This window comes from Meriones unguiculatus, chromosome 4 (genome assembly GCF_030254825.1).
Source record: "Meriones unguiculatus strain TT.TT164.6M chromosome 4, Bangor_MerUng_6.1, whole genome shotgun sequence".
Lineage (NCBI taxonomy): Eukaryota > Metazoa > Chordata > Mammalia > Rodentia > Muridae > Meriones > Meriones unguiculatus.
In genome coordinates, this window is record NC_083352.1 from 87,066,349 (window position 1) to 87,093,547 (window position 27,199).

The 27,199-nt window shown below is 46.9% G+C and overlaps 2 protein-coding genes across 2 annotated transcripts; one reads left to right on the plus strand and one right to left on the minus strand.

The window, feature by feature from the left end:
• Positions 1-1,322: 1,322 nt before the first annotated feature.
• Positions 1,323-17,436, minus strand: Gtf2h3 (general transcription factor IIH subunit 3). Its single transcript, XM_021644201.2, has 13 exons — positions 17,332-17,436; positions 14,029-14,108; positions 12,630-12,736; positions 12,360-12,526; positions 8,780-8,842; positions 7,535-7,564; positions 7,239-7,267; positions 6,678-6,752; positions 5,289-5,342; positions 3,155-3,223; positions 2,445-2,580; positions 2,298-2,334; positions 1,323-2,216 (listed from the first exon to the last, which is right to left on the minus strand). Exons 1-13 carry the CDS (start codon positions 17,342-17,344, stop codon positions 2,147-2,149), a joined length of 930 nt encoding a protein of 309 aa, XP_021499876.1. The 5' UTR covers positions 17,345-17,436; the 3' UTR covers positions 1,323-2,146.
• On the plus strand, positions 17,422-27,100 carry Eif2b1 (eukaryotic translation initiation factor 2B subunit alpha). The gene is made up of 9 exons (XM_060382340.1): positions 17,422-17,524; positions 18,097-18,198; positions 19,336-19,472; positions 19,568-19,684; positions 21,483-21,599; positions 22,937-23,001; positions 23,828-23,903; positions 25,029-25,154; positions 25,601-27,100. The coding sequence occupies exons 1-9, from the start codon at positions 17,512-17,514 to the stop codon at positions 25,763-25,765; spliced, it is 918 nt and encodes a 305-aa protein (XP_060238323.1). The 5' UTR covers positions 17,422-17,511; the 3' UTR covers positions 25,766-27,100.
• Positions 27,101-27,199: the final 99 nt, after the last annotated feature.

Genomic DNA, 27,199 nt, shown 5'->3' on the forward strand with positions numbered 1-27,199 from the left:
GGAGAGGGGGCTAGTTCATATCTGCCTTGGGTTGTATCAGTTCCAGCTGGCAAAACACACCCAATAGTATCCTGAAGAGGATAGTGTGGATCCACACTTAGCTAAGGAGATGGGGTGAGGCGGGTGTTCATACCAGTCAGAGGAATGCAAGCCAAATCAGCTTCCAGTGACCTGATCCTCCCCATTCCCAAGAGGCCAGTCAAGCACTGTGGATCTGTTTCCACTTCTACCCTTCTCTAGTCAGAGCAAACTGGCTTGGGCTTCCACCTCAGGCCAAGGTCATGTGATCAGCAGTGCCTCCCACCCCCACCCCAAGCAACAGCTGGAAGCCCTGCATTGCTACGGCCACCCTCACAGACTGACCCTCCAGGCAGTAGATCTGGGCAAGTCCATGTGGCAGTTCCTCGTATACAGAAAGACATCAACAGTTCCACATAGAACCGAATGAGGACAACTTGCAGGAGTCAGTTCTATCGTTCTACCATGTGGCCTGAGGATCAAAGGTCCTAATACCCACTGACACATAATACCAGGCTTTCTTTTTGTTGTTTTTAAGAGTTATTTTTAGTCTATATGTATGGCTGTTTGCACATGCAGGCAAGCATGTCTGCACCATTTGTGCCTGGTGCCTGTGGAGGCCACAAGAGAGCATCCGGTCCCCTAGAACTAGAGTTACAGACAGTTGTGAGCTGCTATGTGGGTCCCTGGAATTGAACCTGGGTCCTCTGGAAAGGCAAACAGGGCTCTGAAGCCCTGAGCCAACTCTTCAGGCCCTTAAAGATTTTAGAGGCTGGGTATTAGGCACGCCAGTAATCTCAGCACTTAAGAGAGACAGAGGCAGGCGGATCTCTTTGAGTTCAAGGCCAGCGTGGTCTACAAAGTGAGTCCAGGACAGACAAGGCTACACAGAGAAACCCTGTCTCTAAAAAATAAGAAAAGAAGAAAAAGAGTAAGAATAAGAAAAGAAGGAGAAGAAGAAGAAAGATCTTAATAGCTAGGTGGTGGTGGTCCATTCCAGCACTCGGGAGATAGAGGCAGGCAGACCTCTGAGATTGAGGCCAGCCTGGTCTACAGAGGAAGATCTGGGACAGCCAAGGATACACAGAGAAACACTATCTTTAAAAATAAATCTTTGAGTAATTTGTTTTTTCTTAACAGGGTTTTTCTGTTTAGCCCAGGCTGTCCTAGAACTAGTGCTGTAGACCAGGCTGGCTTCCAACTCAGAGATCAACCTGACTCTACCTCTAGAGTGCTGGGATTAAAGGTAATAAAAAAAAAATATTCAATGCAAATACTTAGAAAAATACTTTAAGGAAAATTAGTAAATATAAAAATAGGATTTTTATTACTGAACTCATTTACATTTTTAGCATTCAGTTCTCCAATATTGATGTCATTAGTTTTTTTAAATAAGGTAGCAAAATGGAACCCTGGTCGGTGTGAACTCTGTAGACCAGGCTGGCCTCAAGTTCAGAGGTGCACCTGTCTCTGCTCCCTGAGTGCCAGGACTGAAGGTGTGGGCCTTTAGGCCAGGTTACTTTTGAAAATAGTTAAAGGAAACACTTTATTAGAAGTAAAATGTTCTTTTTTTAAAAGACAGGATCTTATACATATCTGAAGCAAGATCTGAACGCCAAACCTTCCTGTCTCAGCCTCCCGAATTCAAGATTCCAGGAGTGTACTACCTGTCCAGCTAAGATGCTCTGTCAGGACTGATACAATGACCCAATGCTGGTCATCATCCTGAGCTGTATTCCAACTTCACACAGTGCCCATCTTCAAGTGCAGAAGACCCAGAATCTACCCCAATAAGCTTTGACAGGGGATCATCTGAAAACAAAATCCCAAGGGGCTGACTGCAGCTCAGTGGTGGGGTGCTGGCCTGGCACGTGCAGGGCTGGGGTTCAAAGCCAAGTGACAACACACAAACAGCAGCAGCTGGCTTCTGCCAAGCAACTGTTAAAACTACAAACAAAAATGTCCTGACTTGCACTTGTCCCCCTTTCCAGATAAAACCAGAGGTTTGGCAGACACTTCAGCTCCCTGCATGAGAAGCACAGGACAAAAACCATGTTTTAAGCAATTCCTCCATGTTCCCCACGGAGAGTCCACATGTGGTGGGAGATGAGGAAGCTTGTGTCGCCCATCACAGGGACACCTTCTGTTTCTTCTTCTTCGCCTTCAGGACAGGCGGGAGGGAGATCTTAAAGGCTGTCCTGGAATGATAGAGAAGAAACACCTCAGGCTCCGAAGCTCTCAGGAGCCTATTCCCACCCAGCAACTGCCAAGATACTTACTCGCATGTGGTGCAGATGGGGCTGAAATTGCAGAAAACTGTTAAAAAGTCAAAGGACAAGGAAGTAAGAGGACTTGAAAACCACAGAATACTCCACCCCACCCCACTCCCCAAGACAGACAGTAAGACAAAGCACACATGAGCTTACTGGACAGACACACTGAACAGACATAGCCAATCTCAATGAGACTTCGGTGACAGAAGCAGGCAGCCCTGTAGTCCACATGGATCGGGGGCGGGAGGATTAGCTGAGATCGCTGATCTTGATCCGGAAGAAAAACCCACTGTTTAAAAAACAAACAAACAAAAAAAAAAAAAAATAAAAAAGGAAAGAAAGAAAGAAAGAAAGGATAGGCAAGAGATCTTTAATTACATCATGGGAGGAAAACCAAGCAACAGTCAGGACACAGCTAGCAGTCTTAGCCAGTCAGCACTGAGGAGAATACGAAATCAGACTTTCCTTCCGAGCCAGTGAGATGGCTCAGTAAGGAAAGGGACTTGCCACCAAGCCTGATAAATGACCTGAGTTCCATTCCTGGGACCCACATGATAAAAGGAGAGAACTGAGATTTTTCATTTATTTTGTGTACATGTATGTGTGTGCACAAAAACATGGCACAGCACATGTGGTAGCCAGAAGATGGTTTTCTCCTTCCACCATGTGGGTCCTGGGGATTGAACTCGGGTCATCAGGCTTGGCAGCAAGCACCCTGACTCACTGAGCCATGCTGTTGGCCCCACTCCACACTTACTAAAGTCTACCTTCTCAGCCTGGACACTCTGAAGCCACTATTTACTCTCCCAGCAATTCCTTCCCTGGGGCGCTAAATGTTGGGGGGTGCTGCTGCGCTAACTCACCAGTAAGTACTGCAGGAGAGAAGGCATCTGAGGCACCTTGAGGTACAGTCCCCCTGTGATGTCACAAGCCTGCAAGACAGAGGAGTCACTGCCAGGGCAGGACCTTGGCGTTCCCAGAGGAATGAGGTTCATGGGGGAACTCCACAGGTCTATAAGGTCAGTGTGTGAGGTTCGTGTCTCATCACTGTCCATGCTACAGGAACTAGCACACAGTGCTGCTCCAGATTCCCAAGCCACGAGACAAATCGTGTCTCATCTTCACGAAGTGGGCTCCTAGAGCTGCCAACAGACAGGACAGCCCCGGCAGCTTCCCTCAGCTCTGCTTTAAATAAAGTTTCCCTGCTAGTTCTAAAAGGGGGGAAAGAGCACAACAGGCTTCAGGGTGCAAAGCTGATGTTAGTTTATAACTCCCATGACAATCAAGGGGTGATGGGGGAGGAGAAGCAGACATGTGGGAAGGCCAGAGCTGAGCCTCAGCAGAGAAGGGACAGCAAGTGCCAAGGCATTTGTCTGCAGCAGCCCAAGTTAACTGCGGTTTCAGGAAGCACCAAGGAGTCAAGATGGGGCCAGAAAGAAAACAGAAGACACAGGTGAACAGTAGACCTGAGCAAGGACTTGGGTATCAGCCAAAGTGTGCCGAGACATTAGGGGTAGGGTTGGGTGGGGCAGTTAAGGAAGGGAGCAACATGGCCTTGCTTATGCTATGAGCTTTCTGACTCCCAAGATGACAGGCCTGGCTGGTGGAGGTAAGTGTGCTCAAACTAGTTATCAGATGGTTGCGGGCCCCACAGATGGAGAATCTAAGGAAAAAGACAGGAGGTGGGATTCAGGATCTGTGCTGAAGACAGATTCAACCAGATCCTAACAATCTGGAAGGAGAGGAAGAGAAAGAGGGAAAATCCAGGTTGACCTGCCCAGCAAACCATGCTGTGTGCAAAGAGGGGACCCAGAGTTTGGGAGAAGCCACTGTCAAAAAAAAAGCTCTTTTCTGAACACAGCGACCTGAGATGTCCAAGAGGAGATGGCATGCGCACTGCAGATTATGGCTGCCTAGACCTCAGGAGACACTGCACTGGACAAGGTAGCAGATCTAGCTTTCAGTCAGAGTTGCCATCTCTGAGAGCTGAAATGGGGGCAGCTGCAGATTGTCACACCAGACAGCAGTAACCTACATTGTGTCTCATCCTCACGGAGTGAGATCGTAGGTTCTAAATACATGAAAGTATATTTACTTCTTACGTCTCTCTAAAAATACATTATCTATTAAAAACAAACAAACAAAAATCCAATGCCTACTGTAAAGTTGAGCCTAATCAACAGACAAGCCTGGCACCAGCCCTCCCCTGACACTCTTTAGCTGACTGACTGATCTTCAAGGATATAATAGAGAATAGAGAGAGCTTGAGGGAACTGGCTCTCTTCTAGCCCATGGCTCCCAGGAAAAGAGCTCAGCTCATCAGGTATCTTTAGGCACTGAGCAAGCTTACTGGCCCAGAAGTATTTCTAGTGAGCAGAAATACTCACTAGCCACCCACAGCTTGTTGATTATTTCAGGTGTGGGTCCCTCTACTCTGGTCTTCATTCAGTTTCAAACTTCTGTTCAAAAAGCAACACCTAAAGCAGGAGATGAATCTGAAACCAGCCTGGGCTAGATTGAGCTCTTACTACCTTCCAAAAAAGCAACACCTAACAATGCTTCCCAAGACACATATGGTACAATGTATAGAATTTACATATTCCTAGAAGTGGAATTTAAAAAGGAGGGTGGGAAGACATGCTGACACACACTTCTTAATCTCCACACTAGGGAGGCAAAAGCAGGTCCAGCTACAGCTACATAGTGAGACCCTGTCTCAAAGCAAACAGCCAGAAACACACACAATTCATTTAAATCGCACATTAAACTCAGTATAATCAAAATAATCTCATGATCTCTCTGTCTCTGCAGAGTCTCACTCCGTAGCCCAGGCTGCCCTCAAGTCTCAAGATCCTCCTGCCTCAGCTTCCTGGCTACTGGGACTACCAGCATGTGGCACCATGAGTGGCAAAGGTATTACCATCCCCACAAGTGCTTGCTACACAGACTGTTCCTGTCTGAACACCTGGCCACTGCCACACACACGTGTAAACGTACCTGCTGGAGGAGCCCTGAATCCGAGTCAAGGACGCAGGCATCAATGAGAATATTCTGAAAGGATCATTTCAAAATGTTAGAGCAATGACTGTGGCTGTCTCAGATATGCTAGACTCTATCCCTTTTTTAATTTATTTAGTCAGGGCTCAACTCCGTAGTCTAGACTGGCATGGGACTTGTGGTGAGCCTCCTGCCTCTGCCTTCCTAGTGTTGGTACAGATATGCCCCATTTTGTCCAGCTAGATTCAATTCCTTTAACATGTATACTGAAGCTACAAGGTGGACACTGAGGCATGTGGCATCTAAAGCTCCCAAGACAGGTCCTAACTCCTGCCTCCAGAGTCTGAGCCCTCTCCACTACAGCACTCTCCAGGCTGAAGAGATTGCAGGCTCTAGTGGTGCTGTATACTAGAAGTGAGGTTTAGAGAAGTGAGCTGGAGAGACAGGGATAAGAGCACTGGCTGCTCTTCCAGAGGACCCTGATTCAGTTCCCAGCACCCATGTGGTGGTTCACAATCATCTGCAACTCTAGTTCCACAGGATCTGACCCTCTCCTGGCTTCTGCAGGCACGAGAACTGCACATGCTGCCCAGATATATACACATTCAGGCATACACTTAAGACACATGAAAAAAAAACGGAGAACAAAGCTCTGTCGGGTTAACTGAACATCTTAGTTATCTGCTAAGTACACACCACAGTACAATAAGAAGACAGAAAGTGTCAGGGAGAATGGTGTGCACCTGTTATCCTAGCTACCCGGGAGGCCGATGCGGGCGATTCTCAAGGTCAAGGTCTGTGAGTGCTATAGGGAGCTCACAAGGTAGGGTGGGCAAGTCAGTCAGCAAAAGCCTGTCTCAAAACAAAATGAGAGCCAGGCAGTGGTGGCGCACTCCTTTAACCCCAGCACTTAAAAGGCAGAGGCAGACATATCTCTGAGTTCGAGGCCAGCCTGGTCTATAGCCAGGGCTATATACAGAGAAACCCTGTCTCAAAAACAAAAACAAAAAAACCCAAATAAACAAAAAAATGGAGAAGTTGAGGGTTTCTGTATCAAACTGTCAACCTAGAGATTCTAATGGGATGATGAGTTCCATGACACCCAATATAAAACCAACTTTGAGTACATAGTTCTGAGAACACTGCCCAGTGGAAAGGAGCCAAGGACTCCAAACAGAAAAATGACAAGTAGGTAGTGTGGATTCTGAATCCCCAATCTGCTAACGGTGCTCTTAGCCAGAACGCTGCTGTGCAAGAATGAGAATGATCACTTTTCCTTTGTTTGTTTTTGAAATAGGGCTGTCCTGGAACTCTATATAAACCAGGCTGGCCTCAAACTCACAAAGGTGGGTACTACCACGCCTGGCCTCTGATCATTTCTTGCCTCACCTGCTTCTGAGCAGCGAAGATGACGTTCATGAAGTTCATGTACTGCAGCGCACTGTCCTCAGCGGCCTTGATCACCTGCAAACGCAGATGTTGGACCTCAAGGGCTACCCAGATACACTAGTGACACGACCTACTACAAGCCATAGACAGTACCATTCTCTCGTGCCTCTTCCTACTCAGTACAAAACCCGAGGTGTAGGATGACACCAGAGCGTTCCCGGTCCTTGTTAGCCTGATGGGCATCTCTCCAGCGTAGCCAGAGTGCACCGGGAGGCCAGTGGACAACTTCTGAAAGTTAGTTCTCTCCTCCTACCATCTGGGTCCTGGGGATTGAAGTCAAGCCTTCATGCTTGGCACCAGGCACCTTTACCAACTAAGCCATCTCACTGGCCCAAGGGCTCTGGCTGGCCTGAAACTAGCCACATAGACCACATTGTCCTTGGACTCAGACATCAGCCTGCATCTTCCTCCCCAGGGCTGGAGTTAAATGCATGTGACACCATGTCTGGATTCATTCCCACATCTTTCATCTGCCTGCACATGAGTTGTGTATGATCTTACCAATATCCTTGATTTCATCTCCTGATTCTCTACAAAGAAATAAAAACAGATTATAATTTAACAAACGAGGTAGCTTAAAAAGCAGGTGGTTTTCTAAGCACTTTTTACTTTATATTGAGTCAGGGTCTCACTATGCAGCCCTGGCTGGCCTGGAGCTTGCTATGTAGAACAGGCTGGCCATGATCCCACCAAGGCCACCTGCATCTGCCTCTGAGTGCTCAGCAATCCCTAACTACCCACCAAGCATGCAGCACTTAAATGAACCGGGTGATAGTTGTAAAGGAATCAGCTCTTACCTTTAACTGTCTTGTTCACTCTGTGAATGTCTGGATTCATTAACATTAAGGACTATGAAAGCATGTTTCATGAACATCTGCAGCAGCAGGAAAACAGACCTTCTGATTTTAAGCCAGACCCTTCCCATCATCTGCCACAATAGCCGTGTGAGTGGGCTTGGGCTTGGTTACCCGTTCTATACTCACCGAGGAAAGACCACAGTTACAGACAGCTGACTATCCACCTCCTAGATAGCGATACTAGGGCCACACCTACACCAATCAGCCCAATCAATGAAATAATGAATTTGAAAACTATACAAAGAAGATCAGAATAAAAGCTCAAGGATATACAAAGCATTCAATGCTTTTCAGAGACATTTCACAAAAGCAAGGCTGAAGCTGGGTACGGTGGCGCACACTTGTAATCCTAGTACTCTGGGAGGCAAAGGCAGGCGGATCTCTGTGAGTTCAAGGCCAGCCTGGTCTACAAAGGGAGTCCAGAACAGCCAAGGCTACACACACAAACCCTGTCTCTAAAGAAACCAAAAAAAAAAAAAAAAAAAAAAAAAGCAAGGCTGCAAGCCCATGACATGAAATCAGGCGCTGGAAGGAAGAGTCCAGTTGCCCTATGACGCAGGCCAGGTCACCTCTTCACCCAGAGAATGCCAGTTGTTAACTAAGCCACAGAGGCAGTCAACAGCTTTTAAACTTAGTACTGGAGTTGTCAAGTCAAGGAATCAGAGCAAAGCCAGCACCAGGCAATCAGAGGAAGAAGCAACAACAGGAGCTAGGAAGATGGCTTAGCAGCTCACAGCACTGGCTGCTCTTGCAGAGGGCCCAGGCTCAGTTCCCAGCGCCCACACAGCGATGCTCACCACCTGTATGTAGCTACTCCAGTTCCAGGGATCTGATGCCCTCTTTCTCTGTTGTCTGTTTGTTTTTTCTGATACCCTCTTTCTCTGTTGTCTATTTGTTTTTTCTGATGCCCTCTTTTGACTTCCATAGATAGCACACCCACAGGGTACTCATGTTACATAAAGATACACATAGGCAAAACGTTCGCACATGAGATAAACAAAACAAAAAACGAATACCCAAAAGAAAAAAGGCAAGACCTCACCTGGAAGCAGCGCCAGGCTCTTCAGATGATAACGGTGACGATCTGAAGGGAAGAGAAGCTACTGTGCATAAACGCTGCGGAATGAGGCCTCAGGGAAGGCACCAGGGAAACAGCCTCCATGGAACATGCTAGCACAAGGATACAGCAAAGGGCTTTGGCGAGGGATCCTGCCAGGAGCGTCTCTGTGTGTTGACCCTTTATGTCACCTGCAGATGTTATAGAGCACAAAAGGCAGAATTCTGAGTCTTTTTTCAAATGGAGTCGTTTTGAAACACAAGTATTCATGCATGAATCAAAAGACAACATGTCCAAAGTGGATCCTTTTGTTTGCATGCTCACTCGCTTCTTTTGTTTTCGAGACAGGGTTTCTCTGTGTAATAGCTCTGGCTGTCTTTGCTCTGTAGATCAGGCTAGCCTTAAACTTGACCTCACAGAGATCCACCTGCCTCTACCTCCCAGAGTGTTGGGATTACAGGTGTGCACCGCTGTAACCTGCTCAATGTGGATCTTAAAACACAGAAACTAGTAATCAGTAAAGACAAGTAAGCAACTCTATGTCTCTTTTCAAAATCACTAGGACAAAGAGGGACTGGAGAGATGACTCAGTGGTTAAGAGCACTGACTGCTCTTCCAGACAACCCAGGTTCAAGGCCCAGCACCCACATGGTGGCTCACAACCATCTGTAACTCCAGTTCAAGTAGATCTGATGACCTCTTCTGGCCTCCACAAGAATCAGGTACATGCATGGTGCTCAGACACACAGGCTGGCAAAACATCCATACACATAAAGTAGAATACATCAATCTCAAAAAGTAAAACATAAGCCAGGCGTGGTGCTGTACACCTGTGATCCCAGCATTTGGGAGGCAGAGGCAAGCAGATCTCTGTGAGTTTGAGGACAGCCTGGTCTACAAAGCAAGTCCAGGACAGCCAAGGCTACACAGAGACCCTCTGTCTCAAAAAACTGAAATAAACAAATAACACAAAAGTAAAAAAAAAAAAAAAAAAGTAAAAAATAAAACAAAGGACATGGAGAGGCCCTGAAACTGTGTTCACACTCAGCACTACTGATCTGTACACTCAGAATCGAATAAAGTAGAGCCACGTGTGGTGGCACACACCTTTAAGCCCACCATGCTGAAGGCAGAGGCAGGCAAATCTCTATGAGTGTGAGGCCAGCCTGGTCTACACAGCAAACTCCAAGCCAGCCAGGGCTACCCAGGGAAATTCTATTTAAAAAAGAAAAAAAAATTTACTGCTTTGGAAATCATCTCTTTTTAATTTATGTGTATGTGTGCATCATTGGATGTATACAGACATGTACATGATAGCCACAGAAGCCCAAAGAAACACTGGATCCCCTGGAACTGGAGTTAGAGCCTCCCTCCATGGCTGCTGGAACCAAACTTGGGTCCTGTGCAATAGCAGCAAGAGCTCTTAAGCCCTGAGCCATCTCTACAGCCCTAGAATTCGATTACTTTCTATAAGTTACAGCTCTGTGTCCATCACCATGTTCCATCATCTGAGACCAGGTGGCCCACAAATCCCTCCCAGCCCAGGGTCATTGTTAACCCCTTCCAGTCCCTAGAGTTCCTTTTTCCTCCAGGTGACCACTGCAGATTAAAGGCTAAAACCCATGGTGGGCTACAGGGAAACTGGAGCCTTGAGCTGGGAAAGGCACTTCTGACTTCTAAGATGACAACTGAAGGGTGTGGTGGTGGGAATCAGAATGGCTGCCACAGGCTCATACCTATCTACCCTAGTTGGTGGAACTATTTGGGAAGGATTAGGAGGTGTGGTCTTGTTGACTTTGAGGTTTCAAAAGCTCATGCATTCCCAGTTAGCTCTCCCCCTGCTCTGTGCTTTGGGACTAGATGTTAGCTACTGCTTCACAACCATGCCTGCCTGCCCACCTGCCTGCCTACCCACCCCGCCATGCTCCCCACCATAAAGGTCATGGATTCTCAGCACCCACATCAGGTAGCTTATAACTGCCACCGGCCTCCTCAGGCACCCAAATGCACACTGCATACATAACTCATGTAGGCACACACACAAACATTTAACCATATTTGTTTTAAAGATTATCTTATTGTATGAGTATTTTGCCTGCACATGTGTGCCTGATTGGTGCCCAAGGAAGTCAACAGGGTGATCAGATCCCCAGAATTAGAATTATAGATGGAGGTAAGCTGCAACATGGATGCTGGGAAGCACAGCCAGTGCTCTCAACCATACAGCTCTATCTCCAACCCCTATAAACATACATTATTCTTTAAAAAAAAAAAATAACAAATTTAATCTTAAAAAGGAAGGAAGGAAGGAAGGAAAGAAGCAAGGAAGAAGACAAGCAATCTATGGAAGATTCAAGGTGTATTTTAAGTGACAAAATAAAGGACAAAACAGACATAAAAACCAAAAAAATGAGGGCTGGAGAGATGGCTCAGAGGTTAAAAGTACTGGCTGTTCTTCCAGAGGTCCTGAGTTCAATTCCCAGCAACCACATGGTGGCTTACAACCATCAATAGTGAGATCTGGTGTGCATGCACACATGCAGACAGAACACTGTATAAATAATAAATAAATCTTTAAAAAAAAAACAAAAAACGAGCCAGGCATGTGGTACATACCTGTAATCCCAGAATTTGGGAGACTGAAGCAGGAGGAACAAAAGTTCAAGGTCAGCCTGGGCTACTTAAGGAGGCCCTATCTAAACAGAAACAAACAAAACTCAAATAAGATTTAGAAATTATTAAGAGTTCCAACAGCAAGAGAAGAAAAGCTGGTTAACAGCATGTCTTCTTGGGAAGCCAGGGTATCATAGAGCCAAGAAAGAGCGACAGGGCCAAAACCGTAAGGCCAGATACGCATCACAGAGATGGGGAAATGAACCTCAGAAGGAAATGAGGCATGTGGCTAGTGTCAGCAGGCTCAAATCTTTGTGCGTAAAGCCTCCATTACCTCCCAAATCAATGTCATGTCTAAGGAAAAACAGTCTACAACATGTAACCAGCCCCTATGGCTCAGCGACCATTTTGGGAGTGGCTTAGGGCAGCAAGATTGTAAGAGCTAAGGGTTCAAGAGGACCTGACAAAATAGTGCTTTCTTGACGAGGCAGGAAGTCACACTCAAAACCTCATAGCAGCTGTGGCAGCCTGCATAAGCCCTGCACAAGAGCAAGCCAGTCAACATTCCAGCATGGAGTGGGAAGGGCCCCATGAGCCCCAGCCCTAGCAGAGGAGCCACTAACAGCTGATGGTATGCTTGGCTTTCTTTACAGGCATGGTCCCCCACAGGTCGACCATGCCAGTAAACGGCCCCATACCCATGAGCATATGGGCAGCACAGGTGGATTTTCTTGTTTCCTTGTTTTCAGACAGGCTCTGTCTACATAGCCCTGACTGTCCTGGGACTGGCTACGTAGACCAGGCCAAGAGATCTGCTTGCCCCTGCCTCCCAAGTGATGAGATTAAAGGCATTTGAACCATGGCCAGATTATTTAAAAAATAAAAATTAAAAAAAAAGGAGTGGGGTGAGAAGATAGGGGATGAACCTAGGAGTCAGGAGGGAGAATGGGGTTGGTGAATATACCAAATACATCATAGGCATCTATGAAATTCTTAAAGAATTGTTATCATTAATAAATAATAAAATTCTACATTTTAAAAACACACAGCAATTACCACTACAGCGAGACAGCATGACAATAGCCAGGCCCTTACTCTTGGTCATCAGATCTTTGATCTCCTCAGCAATCACCTCATTGGCAGCTGTCAACAGCTCATATTTCCCATCTTTACTCCCTGAGGGGTTACAGTCAGGAAGGGGGTTGCCAGGGTCTCCGTAGAAGCTTCCAAGTCTGCCGTTCTTCCCAGGATATAAGAATCGACTGATGGAAAAAGAAAGAACCCTCTCAGTAGCCAGAATATACACAGGCATGAACTGTCAAAGAACTGAACAGCAGGCCCCAGTGGCAGAGCCCTGGCCCCTACCTTTCCTGAATGTGACTGGCTATGACAGCCAGCTGGTTGGAGCGGTTCATCAACAGGTGGGAATTTGCCAGCACCATCACGGCATCCATGCACTTGGATAGAGTGAACTGGCAAACATGAGAGAAACACGTCAGCTCCCCACACGATCAAGCCTCAAGGAGGACGTCACTAGAAGAGCAACTATTTATTGCCTACATACTGCGGTGTGTTTAAGAAAGGGTCTTCCTGCATAGCCCTGGGTGGTCTGGGGCTCACTGACTAGAAACAAGCATCCATCAACTCACCTGTCTCTACCTGCCCATGTCACGGCATGTGCCACTATATACAGACAGTTGCTGACATCTGACACAGTAATTCACAGATAAAAGTTTGCTCAGCGTCATGCCTCCTAAAGCCAGAAGAGTGCCTGAGAGGAGGCCTTCCCGACTTTACCGACAGTCACCTACAGATTAGAACATTATTTCTCAAATACCAGCACAGTGGGGCCATATGTGTAACCTGTAAGCCTTGGACTTAAGAGACAGAGGCAACCTGAGCCGAAGTTCAAGGTCATCCTCAGGCTATACAGCATGTTCAAGGACAGCCTGGGATGCCTGATATCCTGTGTTGAAAAAGTAAAAAAGCACAAACTTGCTGTGTTTCATCAAAATTTAAAACGTGAGCCAATGAGATGGCTCGACAAATAAAGGTGCCTTGATGTCTGGGGCCTGCCTGGCAATTCCAGACCTCAACAGCATGCAAACATCCACCCACAAAAACAAACAAAAAGTAAATGTGAAAAAGGATGAGCCTGTCTCAAAACTCCAAAGACCAGGTCAGGTGGGGTGGCTCAGTGGTTATAGGTGCTTCCCACCAGACCTGACGGCCTGAGCTCCATCCCCAGGACCCACATGGTTGAAGCAAGAACAGATACCCAAAAGCTGTTCACTGACCTCCACGCCACACCTGTCACCTAAGTAAACAAATAACAAAAGATGCCTACTTATACAGTAGATATATGAGCTGTACAGAAAAGGCCCAAACTAGACAGGAGGTAATCAATGGCTGCCTGCATGTGTAGGACGGAAGCAGGTGTGATGGTCAAGGTACCAGGACTTCGTGTGCTGAAACATTCCAAGAAGGAACTACGGGGCCAGTTATACAACTTCCCTGGTGTGTAGAGTGTAACTGGAGGCTTTCATGAACTCATGGCTTTCTTTTCTAGCCCAGTCTCTAGCCCAGACTGGCCAAAGATGAACTTGAGCTCAGGGATCTACCTGTCTCCACCTGAGTGCTGGGGTTGGACAAGGGCCACCACACCCAGCTTATAAAGACTCAGTGATGCTGTCCGGAGGGTAGCGGGTGGTGTACAGACAGACCGAAGTCAGAGAAGATCAGTCGAAGGCTCAAGCCATCTTACCTGAGATTCTTTCAATGCTTGCTTTCCCCACCAAATTGGGTTGGTGTCAACTACGATAACCAGGAGATTCAACTCATCCTCTGCAAACAGTAAGAGCAACATTTGAAAATGTCACCTCACGAGACTGATACAGTTAACATTTCCGATGAGATGATTAACTACCATGCTCAGACCATGACGTCACCAAACTTTCCTCAGAGATTAACTCACAGTGCTCAGGACACAGCTGAATGAGAAAGTGCTTGCCTAGTATTGCCTAGTATTGGGGAAGCCCAGGGACTGATATGCCTGTATCTCATTATTAAAAAACAAAAACAAACAAACAAAAAAAGGGGTCAGACGTGGCTTACTAGGTAAAGGCACCTATAGCCAAGCCTGATGACCTGAGTTCGATTCCTAGGATGTACATGGTTAGGTGAGACCTGACTCAACAACATTGCCTACTAATACACATACACACATATACACACATGCACACCAAATGTTAAAAAAATTAATTTTAAAGGCTAGAAATGATGGTTTATTGTCTTTAATCCCAACTCTTGGAAGGCAGAGAAGGATTTCTGTGAGTTCGATTCCAGTGTTGTGTAGCAAGTTCCAGACTGAGCGGGGCAGAGGAGCTGGGCAGAACTTTCTCAGCTCTTGCCTTCGCCACAGCATTAAAAGTGCCAAGCTGAGGGCGCTCCGCTCCTGGTACATAATGAACAGTGAACAGATGTCTACTGAGTTAACCCAGAGGTATCACCCGTGGTAGGATTTCAAGGGGGTGATTAGGGACCCATGCGCAGCCAGGAGGACCCAGGATAGAACAGCCAAGCCACTTGGGATTACAAATCTTCATTTTATCTACTTATTTACTTGTTATATAGCCCAGGCTGGGCTCAACCTCTTTGTGTAGCTAAGGATATCAAACTTCTGACCCTTTGGTCTCCATCTCCCAAGTGCCAGCTTGTACCACATCTGGTTGTAATCAGTGCTGGGGATCAAACCAGGGCTCTGTGAAGGTCAGACAAGGACTCTACTGTATTGCTACATTCCCAGCCCAGGGACAAACTTTAAAATGAGCACAAAGGGGGGAAATAATTTTTTTTTTTGGGGGGGGAAATAATTCTTATGTGAACAAAGTTTTTACCATGTAAAGGAATTGGGCCACCATTCAAACTGACAGACACAACTAAATGGACCAAATAACCCAAGCATTCAGCATACGCCCACACTAAACACTAGGCCAGCTGACAGAGACCCTGGCTCCAAGTCTTCCAAGGACCTACACTTAACTCAGTTCGGTGCTGGCAACGTGTACATGCTAAGAAAGGGCTCTGCCATCAAACTACATCCTCAGCACTTTCCTTTTTGTGTGTTTCGAGACAGGGTTTCCCTGTGTAGCCTTGGCTGTCCTAAACTTGCTTTGTAGACTAGGCTAGCCTCAAACTCACAAAGATCCACCTGCCTCTGCCTCCCTGAGTACTGGGACTAGAGGCATTCGCCACTGTACCTGGCTAGCACTTTTTTATTTAAAAAAAAAAAAAAAAAAAAAAAAAACATTTATTTCATATGCATGAGTGCTTTGACTGGCTGAGAATGAATATCACATTCCCGAAGTGCCTTCAGAGGTGGGAAGAGGGAGCTGTACGCCCTGGATGGTTCTGCCAAGGCTGTTAAACTGAACACGGGTCCTCTGCTAGTGCTCTTAAAACCCTGAGTCATCGCTCTAGGAATCATGACCCTTTAACATGGGGTCTTAGTAAACTGCCTGGGCTGGCCTTGAACTTGGTAACTTCCCACCTCCTGAGAATCTGGGATCACAGGCATCCGGCACCTCACCCAGCCAAGAGCCTACACTTCACATGACAAAGAGATCCTGCCAGTGCCCAGTCATGAAGAGCCTGGATGCTCAACCAGACCAACTTACTGCCTCCTACCTTCCTCCCCAGAGCCCCAGCTCCTTCACCAGGCTCATGCCCATCCCTGGCTTCTACAGAACCCAATCCTACTTACTCTTTCCTCCTCGCCACTACCAAGAGGCTTGAGATAGAAAACAAATGTGTTTTGTTGCCTGTCAGAGGCATGCATGTGAAATGTCCCTGCCAATTCCTATGACCCTCTGACTCACTGGTTGACAAGCAGTGCCTGGCCTACCTTTCTCATAGAGGTGTGAGTAATAGCTGCTGAATGAACCTCCCTAACCACTCCTGCTCCCCACAATCCATTTTCCACACAGTAGCCAATGTTGTCAATCAAGTAAAAGAGTCTAGCCTACTGAGAAAGCGCTGGAAAGGCACTTGCTGCCAAGCCTGATGACCCAAGTTCAATTACTGAGACCTTCACAATGAATAAAAGAACTGAGTCCCACAAGTTGTCCTGATTTCCACTAGTGCTCCCGAGTGTGTACACACATACACTAAATAAATAAACAAATGAATAAATAAATTAAACAATCTTTGGGAGAGAAATATAATTTTAAAACTGTAACTAAGCCAGCACATATCTTAAACCGCAGCACTAGAGAAGCAGAGGCAGGCAGATCTCTGTGAGTTCAAGGCCAGCCTGTTTCACAAAAGCAGTCCAGGACAGCAAGGGCTATTACTCAGAGGATCCCTGTCTCGAAAAACAAAACAAAATTGTACTTAGTAGTTTAATGTAGGAATTGACCTCCCAGGATGTTTGTACTTGAAGTGTACTTTATAAGATCGCTCCCGCCATAGTTCCAGTATCCCGAACTCCTAATGAAAGACAGAGCTCTTGAACTTAGCTAGCACACATTTGTCTTCACAGCCCCAGACACCTCCTGGAATTAACTTCACTTGCCAACTGCCTCTCTGGACCATAAGACACCATTCACCCAAAATTTTCCTGTGTAGTTCTGTGGTACGCCCCAGTTTAGAAAATCGAGTGCACAGGGGGCAATCCCAATATTTACTGAATGATACTGGGCATGCTGATTCGACCTGCAACCCCAGATCTCAAAAAGCTACGGCAGGAGAGAGAGCTTGCATTAAAAAAAAAAAAAAAATTGAGACGGCCATGTGGCTCAATTGGTAGAATGCGTTCTGAGCATGCACAACGATCTGAGCAACCCATAAAATCGAGTTTGATCGTGCACGCCTGTAATTCCAGCATTCTAGAAGAGCCTGAAGGTTCAAGAGTTCAAGGCCATCCTTTACACCACAGCAAGTTCTACGTTAAGACCCTGTCTCAAAAGCAAAATTGCTGAGTGAATGAACGCATAGACTGGCTGTTCCTCTAAAGACCAAACGTGTCCCTCCCAGGCCGGCTTCGCGTTCCGGTCCGTGCTACCCTCACCGTCCGCAGCCATGGCGCCCCTACGCCTCGGCGAAGAGCCACCAACGGCCCGCTGCGCAGCCAACTTCCGGCGCTGACGTGACGTTCACCAAGGCACCGGAAGTGATGCATAGAAGTGCGACAGGCTGTCAGCCCGTGGCTTACTGAAGGCGCGGTTGCGGGTTCTGTCGCGAGGAAGCCATGGAGAAGGAAGGTGAGTGTGTGGCCGGGGCGGCGGAGACACATGGGTCCCTGGCCTCGCACGGGAAGCCTGAGATCCGGGCGACGCTGTCCGGCCTCGAGCGGCTTCCCTCTGTCACTACTCTTGTGTCCGTGATCTGAGCCCCTCAGACGCTCGCAACTGACCTCAGTACACGCTGTCCCAGGGCTCTCCCCCAAAAACCTGCCTCTCGGAGGCAGTGTGCTGGAGCCTGCAGCCAGGATGTCCCCCGAGCGCAGTAGGAAGACATCTTGTCCCTCCTTGAAGGAATAAGGCTTTTTTTTTTTTTTTTTTTTTTGGTTTGCTCATTCATTGTGGTTATCGGAATGTTTTTATTAAGTGAACAGAAACGAATTTAATTAAGTGAACTAGGTAGAACTGTACCCCTGTATACATTTATGTTTGTGTACATGTTAGACTTGATTGGCATAAAGTGCACAAACCTATGTCCAACCCTTCCTTTAAAAGCTGCTTTTTAAAGTGCTTCTGCTTCTTATTCTTGTCACTAAGTTCTCAGCCACATCCTGCTAAGTTCACGTAATGACCCATTTTTCTTTTCTCCCTAGAGTTAATTGAATACTTTAAGTCTCAGATGAAAGGAGACCCTAACATGGCCTCAGCGGTAGCAGCCATCCAGACTTTGCTGGAGTTCCTGAAGAGAGATAAAGGTACCCAAAAAAAAAAAAAAAAAAAAAAAAAATCATCAGCCTCAGTCTGGGCCTTACAAAAGTCTTCAGATGACTTTTAGTAAAGTGGTCAGGGAGATATGCAGGTCTGCTTACAGCGTCAGGCCTAGCCACTGTGTCCATGGCAGGCCTGGCAGCCTGGAGGGACTTAATCACATAAAGGATTCCAATCCACCTACCAGAAATACCTGGACTCAAGTGTCAACAATGGAGCCTCAGCCACAAGGCTTAAATTATAGCAGTAATTTAGCTTTATAGATGAGTACCAAGCTCCTGTCTTGTCCTAGATTCTGTGCGGGTACTATAGAGAATATTCCAGAATAAATTGTGGTATCACTATTCATTGGGATCTAGTAAATGAGCATTATAAGTCTTAAGATTCTGGGTATATTGAGACCTCTTTACATACAAAGTAATTTCGGCGCCTTCTTCATTCTCATGGGTGGCTGGGAGGAAAGGTTCTCTAACAGCCTAGCATGTCTTCCCAGTGTTCTTACACTTAGATACTTTGGACCCTGAACTGTCTCACAGACCTCATCTGCCACCACTAAAATCACCTGCTATGCTGTCACTTACTGTGCCTGGCCCTGCTGGCCTCTTTGATTTGTGCATGATTGTGAGTATGCACATGCCACAGTGAGCCTGCGGCTGTTAGAGGAATTTGGTTCCTTACTCAGGTCACCAGGATTGCACCCCAAAACGTTTCTGCCCATTGAGCCATTCCCATTGACCTTCTTTGTTTTTCTGTACCAAATGTGCCCCTTCCTTGGGCCTTTGTATCACTCACTGGCATCTACACAGGAGCTGTCCTCACAGATCGCCACGTGTCTGGGTCTCAGTTTGCATGGCCTGAACAGGAGATGATCCCCCCGCCCCCCATTAAGTAGCTCAGGCTTGTTCTTCATCCTGCCTTTTCCTGTCCTTGTTACAGCTGGTAACTCGTCTATCTCTTTCTGTGCTCGTCTATTGCTCCATGAGAACGGAGCCCTCTCTCATGCAGCATCTCCCAGTGGCTGGCACAGAGACGCAGCCAGTGTCCTTTGAAAGAGTGAGTGAACTGCAGACCAGCAAGGGCTGTCACACTAAATGCATATCACATTCCTCACTTGGCCCTTGCAGGAGAGACTATCCAAGGCCTTAGAGCAAATCTCACCAGTGCCATAGAAACCCTGTGCGGTGTGGACTCCTCGGTGGCCGTGTCCTCTGGCGGGGAGCTCTTCCTTCGCTTCATCAGCCTCACCTCCCTGGAGTACTCTGTAAGCCCTGCCCTCCCTCTCTTCTGGTTGTCTGCAGATACTGTTAGCTGTACAGGCATCTCCTTCCTCTCTTCGTTTTGCTCTTTTCTTCCCAGGATTACTCCAAATGTAAGAAGATCATGATTGAGAGAGGAGAGCTTTTCCTCAGGAGAATATCCCTGTCGAGAAATAAAATTGCCAATCTGTGCCACACTTTTATCAAAGATGGGGCGGTGAGTAGATGCCTCTTGTGTGCTGCTAGAACCAAGGGCTTTCAGTCCCACTGCTGGGCCTGAAATCCTGGCTCTCTCGCCTTCTGCTGGGACCATGGACAGTCACTACTCTGTCCTACAGTTTTCTCATCTGTTTAGAAGAGCAGCAGCTCACAGGCTGGGCCAGGGTAAATGAGCTGCTGTGTGTAGTCAGCGTTCTATAAACACAGCCACTATAGAGGCTCATCATTGTGAACTGGGAGAAGACATGGGACCAGCATGAGTTGTTCCTTATTTAACAAGCTTTTTTCTTTTTTGTGGAACTGGAGGTTAGTAAAATGCCCTCAATCATAGACATGCTCTACCACTGAACACCATAACCTCTTAGTAATGTACTTTTCCAAGAAGTATTTTTTAGTCACATTTATTTCCTTATTATGTGTTTGTATCACTATGCCTAGGTGCCACTAGTAAGTATATAGAGGTCAGAGGAATTGGTTCTTCCCACTGTGTAGTTTCTGGGGATTAAACTCAGGTCATCAGGCTCGGTGACAAGTGCCTTTACCCACTAAACCATTTCACCTGTTCTAAAGAAGAATTTTTCTGATTGAGTTCATAGTCCTGTAATCTGAATTGAGTCTGCCAGACCAACTGTAACCATAGTCACTACCAAGCATCTCTGAGCCAGCATTGGCATTGGGTGGAGCTGTCCTCTTCACAACTGTGACCTGTTCCTAATTAAGTGAGGAACAGCAGGCTAAGCCAGTCGACAGCTTGTCCACTCCACCACATGAGAGACTCTTCATGCTTTCTGTTCCATTAGCACAGCTTCCCACCACCTTAGCTGCACAGGCCAGGCCTGTATTTATTGCATCCTGGCTCTCAGATCTTGCCCTTAGCTTTACTGCGCTTCCCACCTTTTAAGTATGCTATTAAATATGTGAGAGGTTGTGTAAATGGTGGTGTCACAGACCTGGGCCAAGTGGCAGCAAGGGCATGACCCTCCTCTCGGCTCAGAGTGTGGCTGTGTGTGGATTTCTCACCCTCAGAGCCCAAAGCAGCCTCCTCTTAACCTTACAGCTGCATTCAAAGCAGAGCTGCTGGGTCTTGAAGCTATGGGAAGGTCACCTGGGGGCTTGTTAAATGCGGACTCCTCAGGTCCAGGATGAGGCCTGAACACCTGAGATTCTAGTGAGCAGTTCTGATAGCCATGTCCACCACCTCGCCTCATGTAGTCCTCTGCATTCTTTTTTTAGAGCACAGGCCATATGTGACTCCACAAGTCCCGAATGTACCACAGATGGCTGGCTGTATTTACCCGCCTGTGCTTGCTAATTTTGGAAAAAACTTCTTAGCTTAGCTTAGCTTGTGTCTGGTTACTAGATTTTTACCCCTTCAAAATTAGCTGGATCTGCAACCGTGGGGCCATGTGACAAAAGACGCACCCAGGGTTCGGTTCCCTCGGCCTTCTGCTGCCAGTGGCCTCAATGGGCCACTGCATTGCCTACCGGTCCTGGCACCTGTAGGCCTTAGTATGCAAGCTATGTCTTATCTGCAGGGAAGCCAGTCTCCTGAACCCCCAGGTGGACTGGCTTCTGTGCCTCAGGGTTCTGCTGGGGACACCCGTGCCTACTCCTTAGGCAAAAATGTTGAACCACTCAGTGAGCTTAAACTTAAGAGTCACCCTTCCAATCAGAGTTGGTTTGTAGCACACTGACATGTTCCTGCCAAGCTCGAATCCAGTCTATGACAGTACATCCAGGGCAGGCAGTGGCTGGCTGGCAGCTTGCCCTTCTGATGGGGGTTTTTTGTTCCATAGAGAATTTTGACTCACGCCTACTCCAGAGTCGTCCTGAGGGTCCTGGAAGAAGCCGTAGCAGCCAAGAAACGGTTCAGTGTGTATATCACCGAGTCTCAGCCTGATTTGGCCGGGCAAGTATTTCGCCAATAGCCAGTGAGTCAGCCCTACCTTGGATACAGTTCATAACTGTTCCCTATGCTGGGGGGAAGTCCCCATGGGTTTGCAGGAGCACAATGCAGGCTGTGGCAATTTTGTTTCATTTCCAATTTTTAGGGTTTTTCTTTAGGTAGTTACATCTGAGGAACAGCAGGACAGTGGATGAAAAGCTTTCATTGGAGAGTTATGATTGACGGCCCTATCTCCAGCAAACAAGAAAAGCAAACGTGGTTCTGAGTTGACTTGTTACCCAGGCTCCTTAAGAGTATTGTTTTTGTTTTGTTTTCTTTGTAGTGCTGGCGAGTAGATTCTGGTCCACACATGCTAGTCAGGAGCTCTCCCTCCAACTCTGTAGATTTTTGGTTTTGTTTCTTTTTTGGAGACAGGATTTCTCTGTTGTCTTGGCTATTCTAAAGGGTTTATTTATTTTTTGTTTTATGTACATTGGTGTTTTGCCTGTGTGTATGTCTGTATAAAGATGTCAGATCTCCTGGAACTGGAACTGGAGTAACAGATAGTTCAATGTGGGTGCCAGGAATTGAACCTGGGCCCTCTGGAAGAACAGCCTGTACTCTTAACTACTGAGCCATTTCTCCAGCCCCTAAATACAACTTTTAATGAGTCACAGGTGACATGGAAAGTTCCTTAAGAAATAATTGTTATAAGTTTGGTAAAGTGGTAGACGCCTATAATCTCAGCACTCAGGGAGGCAGAGGTAGGTGGATCACAGTGAGTTTGAGGCCAGCCTGGTCTACAAAGCGAGTCCTGGACAGCCAGAGCTACACAGATAAACCCTGACTGGAAAAAAAAAAAAAAAAAAAAAACAACTTCAGTTCTTGTTAGCCATTGGTGGCACATGCCTTTAATCCCAGCACTTGGGAGGTAGAAGCAGTCAGATCTCTGAGTTCAAGGCCAGCCTGGTATACAGACTGAGTCTCAGGGCAGCCAGGCTACCCAAAAGTCTTGTTTTGAAAAACAAAACAACAAACAAGCCCTCAGTTCTTGAGCCTGGAAAGATCTGTGTTCAAGGCTTAGCACCCAAATGGTTGCTTACAACTATCTGTAATTTCCAGAAGATTCCATGCCCTTTTCTGGCCTCCTTAGGCATTAGGCATGTATGTAGTCACAGACAAACATGCAGGCAAAGCACCTAATCACATAAAATAAAAACAACTAAATTTAAATTTACAAAATAAAGAACTTTGGTTCCCTTTTCTCTGGTCCAGAGTCAGGGTCTACCCCTTAAGCCATTGAGGTTACAAAGCATCTCTGTCTAAATCAAGTTTATCTGATGTTTTCATGTCACCTTCAGTAAGAAAATGGCCAAAGCCCTCTGCCACCTCAATGTCCCCGTCACTGTGGTGCTGGACGCTGCTGTCGGGTGAGTGATGACTCTCTGCATACCTGCATTGCTGGCTCCATGCAGGATTTTCTAATTAAGAGTTTGAATCTGTCCATAGAATCTGCCTGGGATAGCATCTCTCCCTTACTGTAGGCAGCCACCCTACAGCATCGCGGTTCTCACAGGGTCCTGAGATTCCAGGAGACCTACAAGCCGGCAGTCGACCTTTGTTCCTGCACATTAGTTACTGGGGTCTTGTTTCTGAGACAGGCTCTTGTAGTGCATACTGGCTCAGAACTCATAGTCCTTCCTCAGAGTGCCAGAGTTGCTCACATGAGTGTAATGCCCAGCTGTTCATGTTTTCAGAGTAAAAGGCAAAAGTCAGACTATGGTTAGCAATCAGGTGATCAGCGTACTCAGTGTTCAGTGTGGGAGCTTTGTCCTATATAGGTCATCACTGTACATCCCTAAAGAACAGTAGTCCCTGGAAAGAAAGCTCATTAAGTCGGTTAGAGGTTTGTAGGGTAAGCATCTTCAGCAGTTCTTCCTGTCTTAAAATGTAAACTGTGACACACCTATTATCCCAGCACTGGGAGGCAGAGGCAGGCGAAGCTCTGAGTTCCAAGCCAGCCTGATCTACACAGTGAATACCAGGCCAACCAAGGCTATATACTAAGACTGTGTCAAAAGTTTGAATGCCCATGACAATGCCCATAACTGGTAACAACAGGTAACAGCACCAGGGCAGCTGTCTGTAGCAAAAGCCCTTCTGAGAAAGGTAGCTGTGGGAATAACTTGCCATCATCACACACTAACGAGAAGCAATAAAAGTATGGAAACCTTTTCCTTTTTTCCATTTCCTCAGCTATATCATGGAGAAAGCAGATCTTGTCATAGTTGGTGCTGAAGGAGTGGTTGAGAATGGAGGGATTATTAACAAGGTAGGTACTGTCACACTGTTCCCAGAAGCCTCCCTGCGTGAGCAAGACTTTGGTCAGATTTCCTCTACATTTAAATGCATAGGTACTTTTGTTCGGATCTGTGATTTGAGACAGGGCATTCTTTAACTCAGGCTAGCCTCAACCTATATGGCTGAGACTGGCCTGACCCTCCTGTCCCTGCTTGCCAAGTGCTGGGATTATAGGCATGACTACCACACTCAGGCAAATGGATTCATCTTGGAGTTGATTGTCCCTGGTTTTGTTTCCATTGAGGACATCCATCCTCAGGGTCTCTGTTGCTCACCTTGGAGACTGTCCCTGACAAAGTATCATAATTGTGGTAAGATAAAGTGTGTGCACTCTGGCTCAGTGCACGCTATTACTGGTGTTTATAAAACTTGTCTATTGGTCACAAAAGCCCTATTCCCATGTACCCAGTCACCTTTGTTCTGCTCTGACCTGATTTTTCCAGTTCTAGGAACCACAAATCAATAGATTCCCATGATGCTCGTGGTTTTGAGCTTGACTTCACTGGCCACGCTGCTTGGACTCGCCCAGGCCCTTTGGTGCTGGGTACTGTTTAATCATGGACACCAACCATATGCTCATGTTCACTTCTAGTGCACACTAGAAGTGGGTTTTCCTACCATTGGCTATGGTGCAGGGTGCTGCTGGGAACACTGGTCGGCAATGTCTGAGTGAGTCCCTGGGGAGCGTGAGATGTTGGCTCATCTTGGGCTGTACTTTTTTCCCCTAACAGGTGATGCTGGGCATGTTTTCGTGTGCTTTGGGACCATTTATCTTGGAAGAAAAATTGTTTCTTTTCTTAAAAGGTCCTGTTTGAGGGCTAGGATGTAGCTTAGCTGGCAGAATACCCAAGTTCAAGCCCCAGCACTTCATGAAGCAAGCTTGGTAGAACACATGTAATCCCAGCACTAGGGAGGTGGGAGCAGGACAGAAGTTCTAAGACATACTTGACTACATACTGAGTGCAACCAGCAAGAAATACATGAGACCTTATATCTTTAAAAAAAAAAATCCTGGATTGCCGTGCCAAAACTACACTCTGTGCTTCTGCTTCAGTAACCTGTGCGAGCTCACCTTCCATTTTCCCTGACTTTTCAGATCGGAACCAACCAAATGGCTGTGTGTGCCAAAGCCCAGAACAAGCCCTTCTACGTGGTTGCAGAAAGTTTCAAATTTGTACGGCTGTTTCCGCTCAACCAGCAAGATGTCCCAGATAAGTTTAAGGTGAGTTTTACATCCTTGACAAGCTCTTTGACAGTATCCTGAAACCATAATGTCCCATAAAGTTGCTGTTTCCTCCAGTGCTCTTCCAGTGTCAGGGTACAAGGACATAGTTTGTTGGACCTGGGCTTATTGTGGAAAAATCTCTGCTGAGAGAAGCAGCTGGGAGGCTGGTGGCATAAACCCATCCTTGGAATCAACTGCTATCCTCACTCCCATCTCTGCTTTTACAAACCATGTGACCTTAGCCAGACATTTCCACTGTGGATTCTTGTTTGCTTTTCTGTGGGCTGGATGATGTCCTGGACATGCTGTCCCTGCTGGCCTGCTACACAGCCAGTTTCCTGATGTGGGAGCAGTCCTGGCAAGAGCTCATTTACTGCTCAAGCTAGGGCCTCAGCAGTGCAGAGTCTGGCCAAGCCAACTAATGCAAGTTCCTCTCTCCTCAGTACAAGGCAGACACTCTGAAATCTCTGCAGACTGGGCAGGACCTCAAAGAGGAACACCCATGGGTCGACTATACCTCCCCGTCCTTGATCACCCTGCTGTTTACAGACCTGGGTGTGCTGACACCATCTGCTGTAAGCGATGAGCTCATCAAGCTGTACCTGTGATCAGTCCCCTCCTGCCAACATGCAGGCAGTCCGCGGTTGCAACGTGAGCAGCCTCTCCATCCAGCCAGGGCACAAAATGAACCGGACTCCCAGATCTGGATGCCAAGGGTTCACATCAGAAGTCCTCAAGAACCTTTTTAACTTGGTCTGTCAACATCCAAAGCCTGTTCCTAGTTCTAGAATCAAGCTGAGGCATCCTTATGGTTTTCACAAACTCACTCTGTCCTGGAAGTACAAGTTAGATTACTGACTGTAAACCTGAGGAAAGATGGCACCTGAGCAGGGACGCTCTTCTCATACTGCTCTCCAGGCCAGTTTACATCAATGAAAGTGATGAAGTGACAACTGCTGAGGAAACATACAGCAGGACATTCTTGGACCCACCAGCAGATGAATGACAGAGACTTACTCATTTTTATTGTGGCTTGGGCTTCATCCCAGCTAGCTCATCAAACTTAATTAACCCGACTTCATAATTCCGCCATGACCTAGTTCTTTACCTCTCTCTCTGTGCATCTGACATCTGACCATGTCTCACAGCCTCCCTGTCACCCTGGTGGAATCCCTCTGGCCTTTCAATTCTTCTCCCAGGGTCCTTATCTCTCCCCAGAAGTTCCACCCTCCCTTCCTGCTTCAGCTACTGGCCATCAGCTCTTTATTAATCAAGAGTGAGGCAGGTGATGAGCCATAAGGATAACAATACCAAAATCCAGCCAGTACTCCACTCTCTGCAGGTACAGAATTAATACAAAAACAATCTTTACACAGTGAACCCCAACAGACACTTGTGGTGCCTCACAAGACAGGAAACACTTGCTGACTGCATCTGGCTTCAGGGCTCCACCCCCTCTGCAGGATCAAGCCAGACAGGAAGAATACCAGTGCAGGAGCCATTCACATGACATTGCTTAGAGTATGTGAAATGTATAAGCTTAGGACCAAGCAGTGGTGGCACACGCCTTTAGCCCCAGGACTCAGAGGCAGAGGCACGCAGATCTGAGTTCGAGGCCAGCCTGGTCTACAGTTTAAGTTCCAGAAGGACAGCCAGGGCTACAAAGAGAAACCCCGTCTTGGAAAAAGAAAAGTGAGTAGTTGAACATATTTGGGTACCAAACAGCGTTTTTTAAAATTAAACGCGGGAACAAATCAGGATCTTTTCAAATAAATTATATGAAAGACTTGGAAACAGTATTGCCTCAGTACAAAGAGACAGGCCAGAAACAGTGCAAGCATGGTCAGGCAGAATACCAAAAAGCTGAGCAGCACTTTCTCCAGATAGAATCCCTTCCTGGCTTTCAGGTATTTGCCAATAAAACATCATAATCCATTCTAAAATGCTCTCAACCCCAGTCTGGATGTGGTGGCACCAGCCTGGGACCCCAGCACACACAGCCCCCTTTGCCTTTCCGGTGGTCTTGGCAGGGCTGCAAAGGT